The 23,724-nt window shown below is 44.9% G+C and overlaps 1 protein-coding gene across 2 annotated transcripts in view; it reads left to right on the top strand.

Moving 5' to 3' along the window:
* RIOK1 (RIO kinase 1) overlaps positions 1-23,724 on the top strand; it is a 101,381-nt gene that overhangs the window by 65,615 nt on the left and 12,042 nt on the right. For both annotated transcript variants that reach the window (XM_073678731.1, XM_073678732.1), the window contains exons 7-12: positions 5,878-5,990; positions 6,788-6,868; positions 7,964-8,050; positions 9,044-9,181; positions 10,261-10,364; positions 12,882-12,988. In XM_073678731.1, coding sequence (XP_073534832.1) covers positions 5,878-5,990; positions 6,788-6,868; positions 7,964-8,050; positions 9,044-9,181; positions 10,261-10,364; positions 12,882-12,988 — 630 coding nt within the window. The remainder of the gene's footprint in view (positions 1-5,877; positions 5,991-6,787; positions 6,869-7,963; positions 8,051-9,043; positions 9,182-10,260; positions 10,365-12,881; positions 12,989-23,724) is intronic.

The raw sequence follows: 23,724 nt of genomic DNA on the forward strand, positions 1-23,724 counted from the left end.
TCCCAGTAGCTGTCGCTCTGCACCAACGTCCAGGAATCCCAGCTCTGCTGCAGACTCCTGCTTGTGTCGGGGGACAGTGCAGGCAGACAAGGCACACAGAGACACAGGCTATTTACAGCTCTGTCTCTCTGCCGGCACCAGCGCTATGGAGCCTCAGGGGGACCCCCCTTAAAATTATATCCCCACCGCCTTCCCTGCCGTTAAAACCAGGGGGGTCCGGTTCAGATCCGGCACTCCCCCCCCCCCCCCCCCCTCCCCCGGACTACTTCGCCGGCCTGCAGCCCTTTTGGGCATAGGTTCTAAATTTAGACCGCGGCTCCGGCCTAGCCGAAGCCGCTGGCCCGCCCCCCTTATGACCAATATGACACTATACAGTGTCATAGAAGGGCCGGAGACTAACTGAAAGGGCGCGCTTTCCAGCATACTGCCCTTTTCAGCGCTCCACCCACCTTCTCCTGACTCCGGCGGCCATTAGCTACTGAAGGAGCGTTAACCCTTCAGCTACCGGTCGGCAGCTTGTCTCCGGGGGGCACAAGATCGTGGATTTAAACGGCGCTGGACTACAAGAGGCACACTGGTGGGGTAAGATCACAGCTAGGGTCTCGCACTCTGCTGTGAATTCTATAAGCTTCTCTGCATTGCTGGCCCCCTCTGCATAGCCACCCCTGTATATTATGCCAGGCTCAAAGTCCAAGAGAAACAGGCAGGATTGCTATTATGCACTCTGTACAGCCTGCAGTAATACTCTCCCTAGTGGCAGCACGTATCCACATTGCCAGGACTGCATGCAGACTGCTGTTCCAGAACCCCATGAAGCACTTCCCAATACTTCGGTGCCTAATACCACATCGGAATGGGTCACTCAGATGTTGCAATCTATGACGCAGTCTTTAGATAACCTCACATCCACATTGCTTCTGGCTCTGCAGACTCATGCCTCGGCTTTGAACACTACTCAACAAAGGGAGAGTTCCACTCGGGGACATCATGGCACGGGCACATCCACGTCTAGATCAGGACGCAAGCGGACCCACAGGTCACATTCATCTGCGTCATCCCATACCACACGGTCGTTCCCTTCCAGTGAGAGACACCATACTCCCAGCTCATCTAGACCGTCCCCTGACAGGGTCAGACAACGCAGATCCCCACAGCCGTCTCTGACCAGAGAAGGCCTCCGCTCCTGTTCTCCCAGCAGGAGACGCCTTAGTGATACACAGGATTCGGAAGACATCTGTGATTCTGACTCGGACAAGGAAACCGAAGGGTCCCTGATCCCTATTCCCCCTGGCAATACAGTGCTAGTTGATGATTTAATTTCATCCATCCATCGGGTGCTGGACATCTCCGATCCACCCCTGGAGACACCAGGACATAAGATTTCCTTTGAAGGAGTCCTGAAACCGCCTAAGGTCTTCTTTGACCAACCAGAGTTTAATGCGATCCTTAAAAAGCAGTTCTCACAACCTGAGAAAAAGTTTACTAATCGCAAATATCTGGAGGCGCGGTACCCCTTTCCACAGGAGGTCTCCAAACAGTGGACAGATCCACCTGAAGTGGATCCCCCAGTCTCCAGACTAGCAGCACAGACACTCCTTTCACTGCCAGATAGCTCAACCCTCAGGGACACAGCAGACCGGCAGGTGGAACGCATGGCTCGTTCAATTTTCGAGGCCGCAGGGGCCTCCCTGGCTCCCGCGTTCGCCTCAGTTTGGGCTGCCAAGGCAATCCTGGCCTGGGCCCAAAATTTACAAACTGGCCTACAAGCATCTACCCCTGAACTGTCAGACCAAGCGGCCCAAATAGCAGTTGTGGCAGATTACATGCTCCATGCAACTCTGGATTCTGCAAGAGGTGCAGCCGGGATAGCTTCAAACGCCATCACGATTCGGCGTATCCTCTGGCTGCGGGAATGGAAAGCAGATGCAGCTTCAAAGAAGTCCCTCACTCACCTCCCATACCTCAGTAGTCGGCTTTTCGGTGAACAGTTGGACACAGTGATATCTAACGCCACCGGGGGTAAGAGTACCTCTCTCCCCCAATTGAAGCCCAAACACACTTACAAAAAGCGCAATCAAGCATGATACCGATCCTTTCGGAACTCTTCCGGCTGGTCCGTCTCGCGACCAGCACAGAATAACAACTGTGCTCCACACAGGGAAAACTCGAGGTCGACGCAAAAGTCGGACAAGACCTGGCAATCAAAGGCAGGCCAGTCAAAATTTAAAGGAGAAAAATCTCGCAATTCCTCCTCATCATGACTCGCGAACTCTGGAAGACACCCCACCTGTAGGTGGCAGTCTTTTGCTCTTTCACCAAGTCTGGCTGCCTATTACAGGGACATCCTGCACTCCAGAGGCATAATAGTCGTTCCATATCTGGTCGATCTCCTCATCAAGGCTCCCACCTTCAAGGACTGCGAAATCAGCGTCTCAATCACAATCGACATTGAGTCGTTTGGGCTGGTTAGTCGACTTAAAAAAGTCATCACCAACCCCGAGTCAGTCTCTGACCTTCTTGGGAATGTTATTCAACACCCTCAAGGGTCTAGTACTCCTCCCCAAGGACAAAGCACTGCCTCTCCGTATAGGAGTCCACACCCTACTTCACAAACCCCCTCGGTCTCTCCGGTTTACCATGACACTCCTTGGCAGGATGGTGGCGGCAATAGAAGCGGTCCCATTTGCCCAGCTTCACCTCAGGCCTCTCCAACTAGCCATCCTCAAGTGATGGGACAGGAATCCTTTTTCTCTCGACAGGGAGTTTCAGTTGACGTCGTCAACCAGGGGATACCTGCACTGGTGGCTCAAGCCAACCTCACTAGAAAAGGGGAAATCCTTTCTCACGGGTCAATGGAAAGTTCTGACCACCGATGCGAGCCTGACTGGTTGGGGTGCGGTACACCTACACCACAGAGCACAGGGCTAGTGGTCCCCAACAGAAGCGACCATACTCATCAACATCTTGGAAATTCATGCCATTCTCCTGGCGTTGAGAGCCTTCCATCACTTACTGGCAGCCTCTCACATCAGAGTACAGTCAGACAATGCCACGGCTATGGCATATGTAAATCACCAAGGGGGGACCCGCAGTGCCCAGGCGATGCGAGAAGTGACACACATTCTCCACTGGGCGGAAGACACAGGTTCTTTTCTCTCTGCGGTCCACATTCCGGGTGTGTACAACGGGGAAGCAGACTTCCTCAGCCGGCAGGGAATGGACTCCGGAGAGTGGTCTCTCCATCCCAAAGTTTTTTTCACCAGATCTGCCATCGCTGGGGACTCCGGACGTGGACCTAATGGCATCCCACTTCAGTGCCAAGGTCTCCAACTTCTTGGCCAGAACACATGACCCGCGGTCGCTGGGAGCGGACGCCCTGGTTCAGGACTGGACTCAGTTTCAGCTCCTGTACATCTTTCCACCTCTTCCCCTGATATCCAGAGTGGTGAGGAAGATCAAGCAAGAGGGAGTTCATCGCACCAGACTGGCCCAGACGTACGTGGTACGCCGACATCGTGCAGCTTACAGCAGACGTCCCCTGGCGTCTCCCCGACCGCTCGGATCTTCTGTCACAGGGCCCGTTCTACCACCAGAACTCAGGGGCCCTCAATTTGACGGCATGGTCATTGAGACCTGGGTTTTAACCCAGTCAGGGTTCTCACCTGACGTCATCAAAACCATGATCAGAGCACAGAAGCCAAACTCTGCAAAGATTTATTACCGTACCTGGAAAGCTTTCTTTACCTGGTGCGATTCTCGTGATCAGACCCCATTCCCTTATTCCCTCCCCAGGGTACTTGGGTTTCTCCAATCGGGTCTGGAGGCCAAACTGTCTCTGGGCTCTCTTAAGAGCCAGGTGTCCGCTCTCTCCGTGCTTTTTCAAACGCGCATTGCTAACAAGCAGCAAGTAAAGACATTTCTTCAAGGGGTTTCCCGATTGATTCCCCCCTACAGACTACCACTAGAGACGTGGGATCTCAACCTGGTGCTGACAGCATTGCAGGAAACTCCTTTTGAACCCCTTAGGGAAGTCTCACTCCGCCTTCTATCCCAGAAAGTGGTTTTCCTAGTGGCAATCACCTCGCTATGCAGGATGTCTGAACTCACAGCACTCTCCTGCAGACAACCCTTCCTGGCTTTTTACCAAGACAAGGTAGTTCTCCGTACGGTTCCATCCATCCTTCCGAAGGTTGTGTCCGACTTCCACCTCAATGAGGAAATTTCACTGCCATTCCTCTGTCCAGCCCCGGTTCATAGAGTGGAAAAGGCTCTGCATACGCTTGACCTTGTCAGGGCATTACGTTTCTATGTGTCTAGGACTGCGCTCTTCCGGAAGTCTGATTCTCTGTTCCATCTTCTGGAAGGTGGCCGCAAGGGTCTACCAGCTTCCAAAGCTACCCTTGCTAGGTGGATCAAATCCACCATACAAGAGGCCTACCGCCTAAAAAATTCTCCTCTTCCAGCAGGTATTACGGCACACTCTACATGTGCGGTAGGGGCCTCCTGGGCCATTCGGCACCAGGCCTCGGCGCAACAAGTGTGTAAGGCAGCCACCTGGACTAGTCTACACATGTTTACCAAGCACTACAGGGTTCATACCCAATCCTCGGCAGATGCGAGCCTGGGTAGACGTGTCCTGCAGGCGGCAGTGCCCCAATTATAGGGGCCTGTCTACACAATATTCGTCCATTGCTTCCCACCCAGGGACTGCTTTGGGACGTCCCAAGGTCCTGTGTCCGCCAATGAGGCAACAGAGTAAAGGAGATTTTTGTGTACTCACCGTAAAATCTCTTTCTCTTAGCCTCTAATTGGGGGACACAGCTCCCACCCTGTTGCCCCTCTCGGGCCGTTTTTACATTGAGTTCTCATATTGGTGTTTTTTCTTGAGCTCGTACATAGTTGCCTTCTTATAGGCATGATTGTTATCCATGTTACTTTCCTCCTACTGCTTTTGCACAAAACTGAAGATGGCTGACGCCGTCCAGGGGTGTATACTGCAGAGGAGGAGCCACCATTAATCTTTTTCAGATTAAGCCTAGTGTCGCCTCCTAGTGGACAGCAGCATAACACCCAAGGTCCTGTGTCCCCCAATTAGAGGCTAAGAGAAAGAGATTTTACGGTGAGTACACAAAAATCTCCTTTTTTTTCAACAACATTAAATAACTGAATGAACATCCTCCGAGCACGGTGATTCCATAATTTTTGCCAGGGGTTGTATAAGCAATGAGACAATCGCAGGTTCATCTCTTAAGGGGACTTCTCCCGGTGTCTATCGGCTGCAGTGCTGACTTCACATCAACAACGCTGCAGCCAGTCGGTGAGCTCAATGGCTCTGATGGAGGGGCATTCTGTCTACACGAGCAGAGCCGCAATGCTCACTGGCTGCTGCATTGTCCATGTAAAGCCAGCACCGCAGCCAATAATGGACATGGAGCAGCTCCAGAGACTCGGCTATGGGTACAGTGGATAAAGTGCTTTTTTTTTTTTTTTTTTTTTTTTTTCCATGACCGCCTCTGTCCAGGGCAAAGATTTTTCTGAAAGGGGACAGCCTTTGCTCCTGTTGCATCAGAGGAGCTTAAGGGCCAGTGATCCAACATAACAAAGTGCGCACTCCTTACCTAGGAATCCGGCCTCCTCTGAAGTCGCCAGTTAACTTGGCAACATGCAGTAAACTATAGAATTAAAAGTCCCTCCATTCTTGAGAACACAAAGGATATTTAATAGGACTAAACTTGTTTTTACAAGAAGTTTGCAATTGTACCTGTTAAAAAAGCTATAACAACCCTTTTAATTAGGTTTCTTGATTTCAACCCTTGTTTCCTATTACCTACAATATACCATTGTTAATGTATTCTATTTGCTTGGCTATCATTTTAGGCAAATGTCTACCATGCTAGCACCTCCGATGGAGAAAGCCGGGCCATTAAGATTTATAAAACCTCAATTTTGATGTTTAAGGATCGTGATAAATACGTTAGTGGAGAATTCAGGTAAGATCATTATTAACAAATATATACAAATTGTCCCTTGTACAATAATTTTACCACTGTTTTAGAATAATACAACTAAAATAGGCCAAAGCTGTAGTTCCAAAGGTTCAATGTGGGTCCAGTGAGCATCAAATAGCAATATGGCCCCGGTGCATCAAAAATGATGATTCTCTCACCGGTCTTGATAAAGGGGACATGTTTGAGCAGACGCTCCTGATTCGTTAAGAATATCAGTCACTTGTATGTTGCACTGAAAAACTATCTTACTGTTCTAGGTCGACCATTTAGATGTCACAATTTGCCATTTTTTGTATGAACAATACTTTATAGATAAACTTGTAATGCAGTTATTTTCAGAATGGTTGGAAGGCTTTAGATTGTAATTTGTGTTTGTGGGTCAATTATTCGCATTCTCCATACGTTGTGATGGAGAGGTGAATGCCCACAGCCCTCTGTATTCAAGTTTATTGCAATTGTGAAAAGAGCCAAATGCTGCTGACATGTGTTGTCCCAGTAGGTGAGGGACCCAGGTATGTGGGTATGTCATAAAGTCCTAGTAATTGCATACCCCTTTTAAATCAGCTGTTTTACCCATGATACTATACTTTTATTTTAATTTATATGAACTAATCATATACCAGTTAGATTAATTATAAAGTGTGTGCAGATTTCACACTGTAAAGGTTTAGGCATCATATTTAATTAATTTTTTAGTTCGGTTCGTATATATGCATTTGTTCTGCTTAAAAGGTCCTCTTCCCAAATTCTGCGTGTATTTATATACCTTTCCTTTTAAGGTTTCGACATGGCTATTGCAAAGGAAACCCTCGAAAAATGGTGAAGACATGGGCAGAAAAAGAAATGAGGAATTTAATACGGTAAACTATATTGGATTTTTACTTTTACTGTGTAAGATGTGACATGAGCTGTGTGGTTTTGTTCCGTTAGTCCACCGTTGGTGAACATTGGTTAATGCATGTGTATACATCTGACATTGTCTTTTTGTATATACAAGCAGTCCCTGACTTACGAATATTCGACTTAGGTACGACCCCTGGTTACGAACATAGGATATTGGGAACAAGAAAATAACTAATCTACTCTCTGGCTCCCGACTGATCCTTTCCACTGTTACACGCCTCATCTCCCGCCTCTTCACTAGACCAGGACTCCCGGCTGCATCCTGGCCGAACCTCACTACGCATCATAAGGTCTTGTCGTCTTTGCCTGGGTGCGGCTGGAGGTCCTGGTCTATATTGAAGAGGGCGGAGATGCGACCTGTCTGACCACGGAAAAAGGAGAAGAAGACGGCAAAAAACTTATCTTAATTCCAACAACTGAAAGAAGATGACCAGAGGGCGAGCAGCAGGGGGAACAAATAAGTGGTTATTGGTTAAAAAAAAACCTAATGTTTGCTGTCCGGCCCTCTTCTTTCCACTGTCGCGCCCCTCATCTCCAAGACTTCCGGTCGCGTCCAGGCCTCGTAGGTTTCTGCGAATCATAAGGTTGCGATGTGACTAGTTCTTTCCACTTGTCGCATTTCCAGCTTCTTGACTATGGACCAGGACTCCCAGCTGCTTCCTGGTCGGAGCTCACTGCATGTCTTAAGGTTGTGAAGACGTCACGACCTTATGACACGCAATAAACTCCAAGGCCTGGATTCGGTAGAACTTCTGGTCCATAGTAAAGAGGCTGGGGATGAAGCTGGCGACTGAAAGAGGGACCGGATGGCAAGTAGCGGAGCTGCCGGTGAAGTCGAACGAGTATGTTTTTTCTTTTTTATTCTTTTTTTATCTTTTTATTTGCTGGTCCTGTTCCAATTTCCATACATATTGGGGCTATGAACTAAACTACCGAACGTATTTAGTTTGTAACCCAGGGACTGCCTGTATTACAAATATTGTAAAATAAAGTTCTGATATTAAAAATATGGTGTTACTTTATATCCATGGAATCCTTTGTTTCATGTTTAGGCTGAACACTGCAGGGATTCCCTGTCCAGAGCCGGTTATGCTGAGAAGTCATGTCCTTGTTATGGGATTTATTGGAAAAAATGATACGTGAGTAACGTTTTGTCTATTACTAGATATGTTCTTCTGTTAGATCATATCCACGTATGAGATATAAGTGTGTGCGCTATAATAATGGAATAGAGACATGTTAATATGCATGTTGGGCTTGCTACTGATTTAGAACAATACACTCATTATTCACGTATTCTTCTCCTAACAAAATGACACATTTTTTTGGGGAGGCAAAGTGTTGAAAATTTGATGCAATATGTGTAGTGCGGCGGTGTTCACACTTTGCGGTAATGAGGCAGTGACCCAAGGAAAGTCCAACTTAAACGGCTTTATTTGGCAAAAACTCAGAACTCAAAAGCTGTCCTCCGGATCGCAGCCGGGATATCCCAAACCACAGGCAGCATGAAACAGAGCTTAGTTGAGCGCTTGCCCCTGATATGAATGAAAGCATTGTTTGAAGAGTGCCAGCTGGGTACTGTAGGGAGAGACGTGACTAATCCGGTGCCGGCCTGGGGTGGAGCAGGGTTACTCTCTAGTCTCGGCTGTTCAGACTATTGGAGTGTTTCAAATACAAATACACCTAGCGATGGTCGCGCAGCCAAGCTCTGATTCACGGTGCCCGTGGTTTAGGCAGCATGAATCCCATAACGGATTACCTTGAAACCTGTTGTTTTAATGCATGTTATATTGCTAATGCTGATTTGTGTTTATGTAAAAGGTGAGATTTTTATTGTTTTAGATTTTAGGTATATATTTGTATACAGGTGAGTGTATAGCCAGGGTCCGTCATAGTGTTTGTAGTGGTTGGACCATGCTGATTTCATTGTAATATGTGTGGATGGTATTTTCATAACGTCATTAACATACTGTGGAAAACTTTCACACAAAATTCATTTTGATGCAGATTTGAAATCCACAAGTAGCACGTGGGCTCCACTATGGGGTTATTCTGTCACATCTGATCTTGCTCTGCGGATTGCACTATTGTATTTTCCCTTCTCACCTTGATTTTCGTTCTTCTCTCTCAAGGCCTGCTCCATTGCTGAAGAATGTCCAGTTGTCAGACTCTAAGGCTCGGGAGATTTATTTGGACATTATTCATTACATGAGAAGCATGTACCAGGATGCCAGACTTGTGCATGCAGATCTTAGTGAATTTAACATCTTGTAAGTAAGGTGCTGTGTGATTCTCAGTAAGATGACTAGTGATGTAAAAAACACTTTGAGAGCATATTTGGGTGGTTGGGAGGTATGCTTGAATTCTCACATTTCGATACGACTGTTCAGGCTTTTTACAGATATCAAGTCAATAGCAACAATCCACAAGAAGCCATGAGATTTCAGGATCATCACGGTCAAGCTTTTTTTTTTTTTTTCACACATAGAAAGTAATGGGAAAGTGCAAAAATGGAGCAAACATGATTTGCTGTATTTTTTCAGCACTTATTGCTGCTTTTTTTGGTGAATAAAACTAGCTTTATTAAAGACTAATCACACATGTAATCCGCACGACAAACACCGCAAAACCTGCGTTTTTAATGCAGCGTTTTTACTGCCAAGAGAGTAGGTTTTATCCACAGAAAAAAAACATACTGTGTGAACATGGTCTAAAACATACCACTGCTTAAGAATATACCCTAATAATGGAGAGCTACAGGGGGTAGTTATATAATTAAAGGATCTCCCAGCGTTCCAAATAAGGGTCTAAGTTGGCAAGCCTAATATTTTCTTGTCCATTGAAGATCTCTTAGCTATTTAGCGTATCTTGACAAATAGGAAATGCTTGAATTGAATTTAGCGTGTACTGACTTCTGAGAAACTGTGCCTAGTTTGTAAGGGAGGGCACATAGGGGGAATATAATCATTTCCCCTGATTGTTCAGTCCCTCAGTTCTATGTATGCAAGATCTGAATTGATCGAAATGAAATGAAAGGCTGACAGTTAACTGGTATTTTCAGGAATAAAATAGGATGGTTGGCAGTCCTACATGGGAACAACCTAGTAAGATTTCTTATCTTTATTAAACAATACTGTATATTGCCAGTGTATAGCCAGATCTCTACTGAACTGTTCATCTAATATATCTTATTTCTTGTCTTAATGGTGTTGCAGGATCTATGTGTATAGCAAAATATAGATTTCTTGGCAAGCCATACTTGTCATGGTATTGTTTGCACTATTATCTCTTCTGGTTACAAATGGAGCTTTGAATACTTTTTGAGGTGTCTTACTATAATAAATTTCAGGTACCATAATGGACAAGTATATATAATCGATGTGTCTCAGTCAGTGGAACACGATCATCCACATGCTTTGGAATTTCTCCGGAAAGACTGTGCCAATATGAATGGTGAGTTTTAAATATGTGGGGAATCTGTCAGCAGGATTTCACACCCCAAACTATTTATATGTGCATATAGCTCTTTCAAAGAAAAGTCTTTACATGGCCAGTCTATTCTTCTGTTACTGAGAAATCAGCATTTTCACTGATATGCAGTTGAGGCTGTAGATCTGAATCATTGGTCACTCCAGCTCTATTCCCTGCTCAGAGCCACCTCCTCTTGCTTGTCTGATAGCCTCTGTGCTGTGTGACTTCGTGTAAAGGATCTATCAGTCAAGCAGGAGAAGGCGGCGCTGGCCGGGAATAAAGATGGAGGGACATTAATAATCTGCATACATTTTGCAGTATATCATTCTGTCTGGCTACAGGTAGTTGGTAGAATTTTCTTGTAGATTGATCTGGAAGTCCTAATAAATATATATATATATATATATATATATATATATATATATATATATTCTAAAGGTCTAAAAAATTCATCTTGATATGACACGTAATACTAAGGCCCAATGTACGTGAGATTTCTGATGGGTTTCAATTACTATTTCTTTGTGGGCTGATGTCAAATATCCTTTAAAGGGAATCTGCCAGCAGTTTTTTTTCTACCTCATCTGAGAGCAGCCTGATGTAGGCAAACATAAGCTGAATCCAACGATGTTTCACTTAGATTACTGGGTGCAGCCGTTCTGACAGAGTTTTTAGATTTAGCATTGAAGCAGAGCTGAGGAAGCTAACCCCACCCACACCAGGCTCTGTATATACAATGTCCATAGACAGTGAGCTGCCTATCACAGGAGGGGGCGTGTCAGACCAGGGACCAGCTAGTCACAGCAATGATAAGTTACTGGTGCTAAAACAATCATTGTAAGCAAACAAAACCTCTGAGCTTGATAACAGAGGCATCTCTGAAATCTGTGTTTTAACCCCTACCTCATACTGTCTTCAGATTACATAGCAAAAACCTATTGACATTCCCTTTAATAAATTTGGATCTTTTCTAAATTAGAAAATATAATCTGTTTCATGACTTGGCCATTTGCAGCTTCATTACTTCATAGAACTGAGTATTCAGGATGCTGCCTTCACTAGCCCTCGTATAGCAGCACTGTTTCTTTCTTGGAGTGATTTTTCCCTTTTACAGCTCATGAGGGAATCTGCTCTCCCCTGTGTAGTCATGCTGACATGATACTGAAGAATGTGAGGTTTTTGTTTGTTTTTTTTTCCTCCCTGATTCTCGAGATGCAATTTCATGTCCTCCTGGTTCTGCAGTGTGGGATCTTTCCCCATTCCCCTGCAGATACTGCTCTGGGTTCTCATCTATTTGTACTGATGCTGTCTGTCTGTGGGATCTTGCCCCCTCCTTCTGCAGATTTTTTTCTTTCTTTAAAGTATCACTCCAGCATTTGTTTTATTGCGCTGCTGGAGTGGTGCTTTAAATGTAAGTCCTCCGCCCCCCTGTCTGATACTCACCTGCCACCACCTTTATCCGTTTCCAGTGTCGCTCCGGTCTGTCTCCAGCGAAAAGGGACCTACTGGCATCTTCAGTATTTCATGGAGGTCACTTTAAAATACAAGTCTATGAGAGCCTTGTTCTTTCCTCGTTCCCGGTCTCATAGACTTGCATTGAGAGCATGTGACATAGCTTCTGACTTCTGGCCAGTCAGAAGCTACGGTCACAAGATGGCACTGGGGGACCGAAGTGGCACCGAAAAAACAGTGAAGATGCTGGAGGGTGAGTATATGGCAGGGGCCTTACATTTAAAGCACCACTCCAGCTCTGAAAAACAAAACGCTGGAGTGGTGCTTTAATAATGCAGCCTGTGTGTGGGATTCCCCCCCCCTTCCCCCGCAGATTCTGCTCTGGGTTCTCCTCTCTCTGTACTGATGCTGATCTTTCCCCCCTCCACCTGTAGATTCTGCTCTGGGTTCTTATTACTCATGCTGATCTTTTGCCCTCCATTTGCAGATTCTGCCCTGAGTTCTCTTTTCTCTGTGTGTGGGATCTTTCCTCCTCCCCCTGCAGATTCTGCTCTGGGTTGTCACCTCTTTACTGATGCTCTGTGTGGGGTCTTTTCCCCTTGCAGATTCTTCCCTGAACTTTCTTCTCTGTTTACTGATGCTGTCTGTGTGTGGGATCTTTCGCCCTCCCCCTGTAGATTTGGCCCTGGGTTCTCATCTCTTTTACGGTTTGCTTTGTTTGCTGATCTTTTCCCTTTCCCTTGCTTTTGGGTCTCTTCTCTCACCACACAGTCTGTGATCTCTCCTCTTTCAGACCCTTTGTCTTCTCTTCCTTGTTTATGAACCTGTGCCAACAGCAACATGGAGTCAGAAGCACAGCCAGCGATACACACTCTGCAGCACAATGGTAGCCAGTTTTAATGAAGACTTGCTTTAGAAAGTTGGTCAATTTTAAGAATAAAATAAGTAATAATAAAATCAGTAAAAGGAGTTCACAGTCTTTGAATATAAGCAGGAACCTTGTTCCCACTATTAAATAAAGTAACCCAACTTTCTGTTCTCTGGCAGATTTCTTTGTGAAGTATGGTGTAGCTGTGATGACAGTTCGAGAACTTTTTGAATTTGTTACGGACCCATCTATAAACCAGGATAACATGGATGACTATTTAGAAAAGGTAATCTGAATATCCTTCTTTGGCCCTCTTAATTGGCTCCTATACTTTTTTACTTGTGGATGTTCCCTATACCTGTATAAATGCATTGTGAGTGCAATAGCTGATTGACCTATCATACCCACAATGCAGCACGTCCAGGTGTGTAGCAGAGAAGGTGAATCCATGTATGCGGAAAAGGCAGGCAGGTCGGCACTCCGTATGATTCTTGTGGTGCACATGGAGAAAATGCATATGAAACCAAGTAGGATCCCAGCAATCACATAATAATTACTATAAAAGGCCCGGGAGGGTCAGAAACGTCTGATGACTTGTATGTTGAGACAACAATAAACGTCTAATTATTTCACATATGAGTACCGGGGTCCTACTTGTTTAACATCCATGTATAAGGACCTTCTGTGTATTTCATGATTACAGATGCTGCACTGATGGTTACCTATGTTCATATAGCATAGTCTCAGAAATTGACACACTCTTGGGAGGTGATTGCTTACTTTTTAAAATAAACAAATCAGAAACATAATGCTGCCTTATCTGAGTGCAGCGTTTGAACAGAACATGGTTGGCACATACCACAGTGTTTTTGCCGCATCTCCAGCCTCTGAGCTCATCATAAATGAAGTCATTGAGGCAGGATCTCTGGCTGTCACGAGGCTCATACGTCAGACTTAATTTATGATTAGCTCAAAGGGCTGGAGATGTGGCAGAAACACTCGCTCCTGTGATGAAACAGGCAAATGTTTTATCTCACAGAAAGCAGCTTCAAGCCACTGTTTTGTTTCTGTGTATTCACTTCCTCCCCTGCCCACAGGGCTGTGGAGTCTGTATAAAATGGACTGACTCCAACTCCTAAAATATATAATAAATTGGGTTAATTAGTACAATGCAGCATGTGCTGTAAATGTTTTGATAAGAATTTGGGAAAGTTATGAAATGTTTTATGAATGTCTGTTCTGTTCCAGATTTAAGGATCTAGGCTTTTAGTTGAGATGAATGTGTGCTGCACTTTATGTACATGCTCAGTAGTTAGGCAGGGCTGTGAAGTCGTGAGTCAGGGACATTGAGTTGAGTTGGTGGTTTGGCTTACCGACTCCACAGCCCTGCCTTCCCAGGAGCTGTGGTATGATCAGACTATGTTCCTGCACGGTCAGACACGGCCATTACACAGTATATAGCAGGGGTACATTTATCTCCGCACAGGAACTTTTTTTTCCTATCACCCATGACAGCACCATAACGAGAGAGGGGATCCACCCTTCCAGGACAGGAAACCTACAGAATAAAAGGGCGGCACCTCTCCACCACCTCAGTTGGTTTCCTGTCCTTGAGGTGGAACCTTGTTAAAACGGCAGCAGAAGAAAAAAAGAGAAGATTATTCCCAGACCTGGGCTGGTCGGTTTCCATAAGGGCTACAGTCTGCTGCTGCCTGCGCCAGTTACCTGGAAGCGCAATGGTGGGTCCAAGGGGGGCCTGTTCCTTCGGCGCGAGCAGCAGCCGCACCATTACCTTATGGTGGCCTGGCAGCCGTGCATCCCGGTTGCGCAGGACGCTATCCAGGAAATCGCGCCCTAAGACACACACCGGTGAAAAAAGAAGTAGCGGAGACCCATGTCTTCTAACATGTTTCCGGCTACTGTTTTGTACCAGCCTGCGGCCCTTATGACGAGCTTACCGGAGGGTCCTTGATGGGATAACCTTAAACAGGCTTACCTGTTGAAGATCTGGATACGACTGAGCGGCGCCCCTGCCTGGGGTCGGCAGCTCCAGCTCCGTGCATCAGTGGAGAAGCTGCTGTGGAACTGCGCACCTGTCTGGGGTCAGCAGCTCCAGCTCTGCACGTCAGTGAGAGAGCAGCTGTGGAACTGCGCCCCTGCCTGGGGTCGGCAGCTCCAGCTCCGTGCATCAGTGGAGAAGCTGCTGTGGAACTGCGCATCTGTCTGGGGTCAGCAGCTCCAGCTCTGCACGTCAGTGAGAGAGCAGCTGTAGAACTGCGCCCCTGTCTGGGGTCAGCAGCTCCAGCTCTGCACATCAATGGGAGCACCTGTTGAGCTGCGATCCTGCCTGGGGTCAGCAGCTCCAGCTTTGATCGGCGCACTATTGGAGACGCCCCTGCCTCGGGTTGGCCACCCCAGTATTGCTCAGGCATGGCCGGATGGAGAGGAACAGGCCTGTGACTTGGTCCAGCCTCCGAATCCGTACAGCTGGTGGTGAGTGATCTTCGTGAATGTTTACCTTGTTTATGGGGCCCTTTCCTTGTTATGGTTACTAGGAAAGGCTGAAGGAAGTTAGCACAAAACTCAAAAATGGGTGTGTGTGCGCGCTCTGTAAGACCCCATCTGGGCCAAGGGCCTCGTGCTTTAAATTTGGCTTCAGGACAGAAGCTGGACCTTAGACCTCTAGGCTAAAGTTAGCCACATGTCTGGGCCGCACAGAGCCTCATGATTGGGCTTCAGAATTTACCACAAAAATGAGCCTGAATCTGCTCAGTAAATGTTAAACTATCACTCAGAGGTTTTAACTGTTGTCCTCCAGTCTGTTTACTCCATCCCTAGGATGGCACATGGTGTCAATACAGCACATGGTCTCTGTGAAAGTCTGCTGTCCAGCTGCGTCTCATCAGTTGGCTCCTTCGGGTGGGGCTAGTCTGACAATTGAGATTTACCATCCAAAGGAAAGGTTATACCTTCATTCAGCTGGATTACTCTTTTAAATAAAAATCTGAGCCCAGTGCCTCATAAAGCCTCTTTGCGCTTCACAAAGAGCACATCATAGTGCTTCATAGCATAGCACTTTATAGCACATCATAGTGCCTCATGACACATCATAGTGCCTCATGACACATCATAGTGCCTCATGACGCATCGCTTTATAGCACGGCATAGCGCCTCATGGCACGGCACGGCATAGCGCCTCATGGCACGGCACGGCATAGCGCCTCATGGCACGGCACGGCATAGCGCCTCATGGCACGGCACGGCATAGCGCCTCATGGCACGGCACGGCATAGCGCCTCATGGCACGGCACGGCATAGCGCCTCATGGCACGTCATAGAATCATAGAATAGTAGAGTTGGAAGGGACCTCCTGGGTCATCTGGTCCAACCCCCTGCTCAAAGCAGGATTCACTAGATCATCTCGGACAGATGTCTGTCCAGCCTCTGTTTGAAGACGTCCATTGAAGGGGAACTCACCACCTCTCGTGGCAGCCTGTTCCACTCATTAATCACCCTAAGGGTATGTGCACACGATGCAGAAATGAAGCAGAAAATTTCTGCATCTCCCTGGCAGAAAAAACGCATGCAGATTGTGCATGCGTTTTTCCTGCAGAATACATGCGGATCCACATGCAGATTCACATGCGTTTCCGCATGCAGATTGACAAGCGCTTTCCAGGCGATGTTAGCATCACCTGGAAAGTGCTTGATAACTAGGTCACACTATATAAATCCATGCAAACAGCATGGATTTATACAGTGTGAACCGAGAGAGTGTATATACTTACCTCCGATGGCCCGCGCTGTCCTGCTCACTCCGTTCTCCCGGCTGCCGGCAACTTTGAATTGAAAGACCTGCCGACGTCAGCGTCACGTGACCCGTCACATGACTCTGACGTCACCGCAGGTCCTACAACTCACTGCAAGTGCCGGGAACCAAGCGGGAGCGCTGTGCGGGCCGACAGAAGGTAAGAATACATTATTTTTTATTTTATTCTTCTTTTTACAGCTTTTTTAATGGTACCTGGGTGTGGATGAGACTCTCCTCTCCTCCACACCCGGGTACCATCCGCACATTAGAACGCACCAATTACGCAAGTACAGATGCAGTCTTGCGGAATTGGCGCGTTCTAATGCAAGTCAATGGCGGCGAAATCGCCGCGTTTCCGCAAAATTAATTGACATGCTGCGGATTTTTGACCGCAGCGTTAACGCTGCGGAAAAATCCGCATCATGGGCACAGCACATGCGGATTTCCATTGGGGAACATTGCTGCCCTTCTACCATGCGTTTTTCATGCGTTTCCGCGGCGTTTACGCAACTGCAAAAACGCAGCGGAAACGCATGAAATACGCATCGTGTGAACACAGCCTAACTGTCAAAAAGTTTTTTCTAATATCTAATCTGTGTCTCCTCCCATTTAGTTTCATCCCATTGCTTCTAGTCTTTCCTTGTGCAAATGAGAATAAAGATGATCCTTCTACAATGTGACAGCCCTTGACATATTTGTAGACAGCTATTAAGTCTCCTCTCAGTCTTCTTTTTTGCAAGCTAAACATTCCCAAATCCTGCAACCGTTCCTCATAGGACATGGTTTGCAGACCAGTCACCATTCTGGTCGCTCTTCTCTGAACTTGCTCCAGTTTGTCTATGTCTTTTTTAAAATGTGGTGCCCAAAACTGTACACAGTATTCCAGATGAGGTCTGACCAAAGAGGAGTAAAGACCGATAATAACTTCACGTGATCTAGACTGTATGCTTCTGTTAATACATCCCAGAATTGTATTTGCCTTTTTTGCTGCTGCATCACACTGTTGACTCATGTTCAGTCTATGATCTATTAGTATACCTAAGTCTTTTTCACATGTACTGTTGCTTAGCTCTATTCCTCCCATTCTGTATATGCTTTTTTCATTTTTATTGCCCAGATGTAGTACTTTGGTTTTTAACAGGGAAAAATGCATTCTGTTGGTTGCTTCCCACTGCTCCAGTTTATTTAGGTCTTTTTGAATCCTCTCTCTCTCTTCTCTAGTATTAGCTATCCCTCCTAGCTTTGTGTCATCAGCAAATTTAATCAGTTTACCCTCAATTCCTTCATCTAAATCATTGATAAAGATGTTGAACAATACAGGTCCCAGGACGGAGCCCTGTGGTACCCCACTTGAGACATTCATCCAACTGGATGTGAAGCCATTTACAACCACCCTTTGAGTCCGATCACTAAGCCAGTTATGAATCCACCTAACAGTTGCCTGGTCCATTGCATACTTGGTCATTTTTTCAATAAGGATGGTGTGAGATACTTTGTCAAATGCTTTGCTGAAGTCAAGATATACTATATCTACAGCATTTCCTTGATCCACCCAGTCAGTGATTCTGTCATAGAAGGAAATTAAGTTAGTCTGACATTACTTGTTAGTTACAAACCCATGCTGACTCTGGTTAATCACTTCATTCTTATCCATGTACTTACATACATGTTGTTTAATAATTTGTTCAAAGATCTTTCCTGGTATAGAAGTCAGACTCACCGGCCTATAGTTCCCTGGGTCCACCTTCTTCCCCTTTTTGAAGATAGGAACAACATTTGCTCTTCTCCAGTCTTCTGGGACTTCTCCTGTTCTCCAAGAATTTTCAAAGATTATGGAGAGTGGTTCTAAAATTTCTTCTACGATCTCCTTCAGTACTCTGGGGTGTAATTCATCTGGACCTGGAGACTTGAACTCATTTATGTTAGCTAAATATTCCCTCACAATCTTTCTGTTTACAGATAACTTGGATTCCTCTATTCCTTTAAAAGGACAGTGAAGATCAGTTGATGTTACATTTTCTTTCTGAGAGAAAACAGATGCAAAATAGGAATTAAAAAGTTCGGCCTTCTCAACATCCTCTCTTACCATTTCTCCATTTTCATCCTGTAAAAATCCTATAGCATCTTTGACTTTTCTTTTACTTTTGACATACCCCCAAAATCCTTTTTTATTGCTTTTGACATCTCTTGCAAGCCTTAATTCATTGTCAGCTTTAACTAACCTGATACGTGCCCTGCAGGATCTGCAGACTGCATTATAATCTTCTTTAGATATGCCTCCCTCTTTCCATTTAATAAACATTTCTTTCTTTCTTTTTAGCATGTGTTTAAGTTCTGTGTTCATCCATCCTGGTTTCCTTAAATGCTTCCCATTCTTCCTACTTTTCGGGATTGTTAACGATTGTGCTTTGAGAATCTCATTTTTAAAAATTTCCCATCCTTCCTGGACATTTTTGTCCTTAAGGACATCCAGCCATTGGATCCCTCCTATTCTCTTTCTGAGTCTCTTAAAATCTGCCTTTCTAAAATCTAACCTTGAAGTCTGAGTCTTCACATGTCTTCCTCCTCTAGTTATCCAAAATTCTATAATAGCATGATCGCTGCCTCCTAGGGTCCCAGCCACCTTTACCTCCTCAACCATTTCCTCCCTGTTTATAAGGATTAGATCCAAAGTAGCAGATCCCCTTGTTTTCTCCCCTACCTTTTGGAAGATAAAGTTGTCAGCAAGAGAGGATAAGAATTTGCTTGACCTGTTAGTTTTACTTGAGAGAGATTCCCAACAAACGTCATAGCGCCTCATGGCACGTCACGTCATAGCGCCTCATGGCGCGGCACGGCATAGCGCCTCATGGCGCGGCACGGCATAGCGCCTCATGGCGCGGCACGGCATAGCGCCTCATGGCGCGGCACAGCATAGCATAGTGCCTCATGGTGCGGCACAGCATAGCATAGCGCCTCATGGTGCTTCATAGTGCCTCACAGCATATTATGGTGCATTCATAGTGCCGTATAGCGCCTGTTAGTACTTCATAGTGCCTGTTAGTACCTCATGGGGCCTCAGTGTCTCTTGGTGCTTCAGGGTGCTCCTGTGCCTTGTAGTGCTTTATAGGGTGTCTGTGCCTTGTAGCTTCCCTGTGCCTCATAGTCCCTCTTTGTATTCCTGGCTGGTGCTCAGCTGGCTCGGTGGAATACCATTTGGAGGCAGGTGACAATAAGAGCGCTTCCTTAGTTTTGTAAGTTGTTAATAAACCTTGTAGGGTTTCACTCTCAAAGATAGGAGGCATCACGTATTGCTCATACAGCTATTGTGGGTTTGGTCCAATCAAGTACAGTTTTATTGTTTTTTACAGGTTGCACAGAAGTGCAAGACCAGAATTAATATTTCTGGTCTTGTCCAAGCGCTAATTAAATAGGACAGACCCTGACTACTCATATACAGCTTAGCTAACCCAGCTTGATCAAACAAAACAATATTTATCCAGGGCAACCACTGATACTTGCAGACTCCGCTCAGGTGGAGTCTGGCCTGTGTTTCAGATTACCTCCAAGACGCATACTGTCTGCTCTGCTTTCCAGCAGTCTGACTAAAGTGAATGCCTAGCCTGCTCTGGTGCTTAACTCTCCAGGTGCCCTAATCAAGACCTGTAAAGCTATTATTTAACCCAGTCCTACCTGGGTTTGCTACAACCCGAAGGGGCTGTACAGATTCATGAGAGTTAGATCATTGGAAATGGATCTGCTATTAAATCTGTCGTTCCACATTGCTGAATAGTAGTATAGGTGTTTAAGGAGGTATACAATCAGGTTCCAATTCACATGAAACATCAGATTTACTGCGAATAGTTCTTGGCATAAAATGAGGATTTAGGCTTTCAGTTTCTGTCCTTCCATTCAGATGTTAATGAGCCTTAAGGCTTTATGGAGAATTATAGTAGTTAGGACAACTCTCATATCGAAGGAAGAGGCATTGACAATAGTTTACCTCAACTATTTTGGGATTATGGGCAGATCCATCGAGCGCTGCAGAACTCACTGGGCAGTAAGAGTTGTGGTCTCCCAAGGTAGAATAAGGAGTCCTGCTATATGTCAAAAATAATAAGCAGTCTGGCCACAACTCTGAACAAGGCAATATTGCTGTTAATAACTCTAATCTCCTACATTCCAGTAGTAGCATGGTCACAGTGCACACCCGTGTGCTGCCTCTAAAGATCCGCTTCCTCTAACCTAAAGAAGCTTTAGGCAGTATATAAGAAAGCTCCATTCATCTATACATGGTCACCATGTAAAGGTCTTGTCATACAACAGAGTAGCTTTAGCTTACGTAAACCATTATGGAGGAACTTGGCCAAGATCCCTAATGACACTTGCGTCTAATCAGTTTAGATGGCGAAGTCTCACCTTTTATCTTTAACAGCACCTCATATAAAGAGGAAGAGAATTGCAAGTGGACCTTTTTAGCCGTAGACTACTGGAACAGTGTCCAACCTGCATTGAATAAGCAAGGAATGTGAAAGTGAGTTTTGGATCTAGGCCCATTTTCAGTCCAGAGATGGCACCCTGGGATGTGAATCCAGTTCCTACGGCTCTAACAAGCCTTCGCTTGAACCCATGGATTCAGGGTCTTCACATTAAAGACTATTATCCCGGTGGCCCTGACTTCAGCATGGTAAGTTAGTGACATTCAAGCTTTGTCTGTTAATCCTTTGTTTATACAGATGCTAGATGATGGGCCGGTTCTGGAGATACCCTATCTTCGGAAGATGGCTTCCAATTTCCATAGAAGTCAGGAAATTGTGCATCCTACTTTCTGTGCTAATCCGGGGAATCCATGGCAGAACAATAAGAAAGCGGATGTCCCCATCAAGCATTTTGTAAGGTTGCGATTCAGTCTTCACCTTGCACCTTCTGTAGATACTATAGGCTTGATCTGGGATCTTCTGCTGTCCTTTCCTTTAGGAAAACTGTTTTACAGGCTGTGGTCCCACCCGAACTTTAAAGTTTTTTTCTCTGTAAATCTCTCTTTGTGGTGCTGTCATGGGTCACAGGAAAACACTAAATTACTTACCGGTAATGTGATTTTCCTGAGCCCATGACAGCACCCTTATATTCCCTCCCATTACTGGTAGAAGTTGCACTTAATTTCTTTCGTGGTGTTTGATTCATGCGGTGTGTAGAAGGAAAAATCATGGGATATATAACTATTAAGTAGTTTCCTCTCATGCTCTGTAAACAACTAAGGTGGTGGAGAGGCGCCACCCTTTTATTCTGTAGGTTTCCTGTCCTGGAAGGGCGGATCCCCTCTCTCGTTGTGGTGCTGTCATGGGCTCAGGAAAATCACATTACTGGTAAGTAATTTAGTGTTTTTAATACATCCAATTGTGGAACTTATTATTATTCCAAGATCTATTAATTAAAATGTACTTTGCTCATGGTACATCCTCTTAAATGGCGGCATGGTTTTACAGAAACTGTGCAGGCAGTCACCTTAAAGGGAACCATGTACAGCTTGTGTAAGACGCTTGCTGAATCAATTCTGGCAGGTATGTATTAGACTGGGTTCAGATGAGCTTATGCAAAATCAACTATTTTTCATCAAGAAACATGTTATCCACGTGTCTTTTTTACAGATTTCATACAGATGTACAGTACAGACCAAAAGTTTGGACACACCTTCTCATTTAAAGATTTTTCTGTATTTTCATGACTTTGAAAATTGTACATTCACACTGAAGGCATCAAACTATGAATTAACATGTGGAATTATATACTTAACAAAAAAGTGTGAAACAACTGAAAATATGTCTTATATTCTAGGTTCTTCAAAGTAGCCACCTTTTGCTTTGAAGAACCTAGAATATAAGACACATTTTCAGTTGTTTCACACATTTTTGTTAAGTATATAATTCCACATGTGTTAATTCATAGTTTTGATGCCTTCAGTGTGAATGTACAATTTTCAAAGTCATGAAAGTACAGAAAATCTTTAAATGAGAAGGTGTATCCAAACTTCTGGTCTGTACTGTATGTCCATTTTGTACGTCCAAATGGCATAAAGTTTTTACATGAATAATTTAAGAAATATTCGTCAAGTTTAATCTCACTAAATTAGAATATCATCAAATTTATTTCAGTTCTTCAATACAAAAAGTGAAGCTCATTATATAGTCATTACAGTGATCTATTTCAAGTGTTTATTTCTGTTAATGTTGATGATTATGGCTTACAGCTAATGAAAACAAAAGTCATTATCTCAGTAAATTAAAATAATTAACAAAAAAACACCTGCAAAGGCTTCCTAAACGTTTATAAAGGTACCTTAGTCTGTTTCAGTAGGCTCCACAATCATGGGGAAGACTGCTGACTTGACAGATGTCCTGAAGGCAGTCATTCACTCATAGGGTAAACTCCGGCACTCAATAAATGATAAAAAAATGTCCAACAGAAGAATATTCGTGTTTTTATTTGTTCATAGGTTATATCCAAACCAACGTTTCGGCCCCAACACAGGCCTTCGTCAGGATGACAATCTGAGGGGTAGGCAACCCTGGAATGGTTTAAATCCAATTGAGTACTGTGTTACTGAATATAATATAGCCTAACCCTTAGGAAGGGTCACCTTGGGTAAAGGTGCAACTACGGGCAAATCGTAAAGATTCTAGCAGTAGCTGAAAACCTAATGATGTGATTATTGAGGAGTGATGTATATGACACCACTGGAGATCCTTAGGAATCAGATTTGGAGCTTCAGGTATCCGTGTTTTCATGAAGTGTGGAGGCAGGAAGCTTCCTGCCTCCACACTTCATGAAAACACTGACTAAGGGCAGGAGCCACTGGCCAGATTTTGATACCTAACACTACAAATAGGACATACTTATATCAGATGGCCATTTAATTATTTCCATAGTCACATGAAGGCTATACGATTCACAACAGCCAAAACCCAATTATCTGATTCCTAAGAGGATCTCCAGTGGTGTCATATACGTCACTCCTCAATAATCACATCATTAGATTTTCAGCTACTTCTAGAATCTTTACAATTTACCTATAGTTCCACCTTCCATCCTGACGAAGGCCCATGTTGGGGCCGAAACGTTGGTTTGGATATATCCTTTGAACAAATAAAAACACGAATATTCTTCTGTTGCACTTTTTTTTCTCATTTATTGAGTGCCGGAGTTTACCCTATAAGTGAACTGCATATTTTTTC

This window comes from Phyllobates terribilis, unplaced genomic scaffold, assembly GCF_046119375.1.
Source record: "Phyllobates terribilis strain yellow unplaced genomic scaffold, ASM4611937v1 Scaffold_4__5_contigs__length_816908805, whole genome shotgun sequence".
Lineage (NCBI taxonomy): Eukaryota > Metazoa > Chordata > Amphibia > Anura > Dendrobatidae > Phyllobates > Phyllobates terribilis.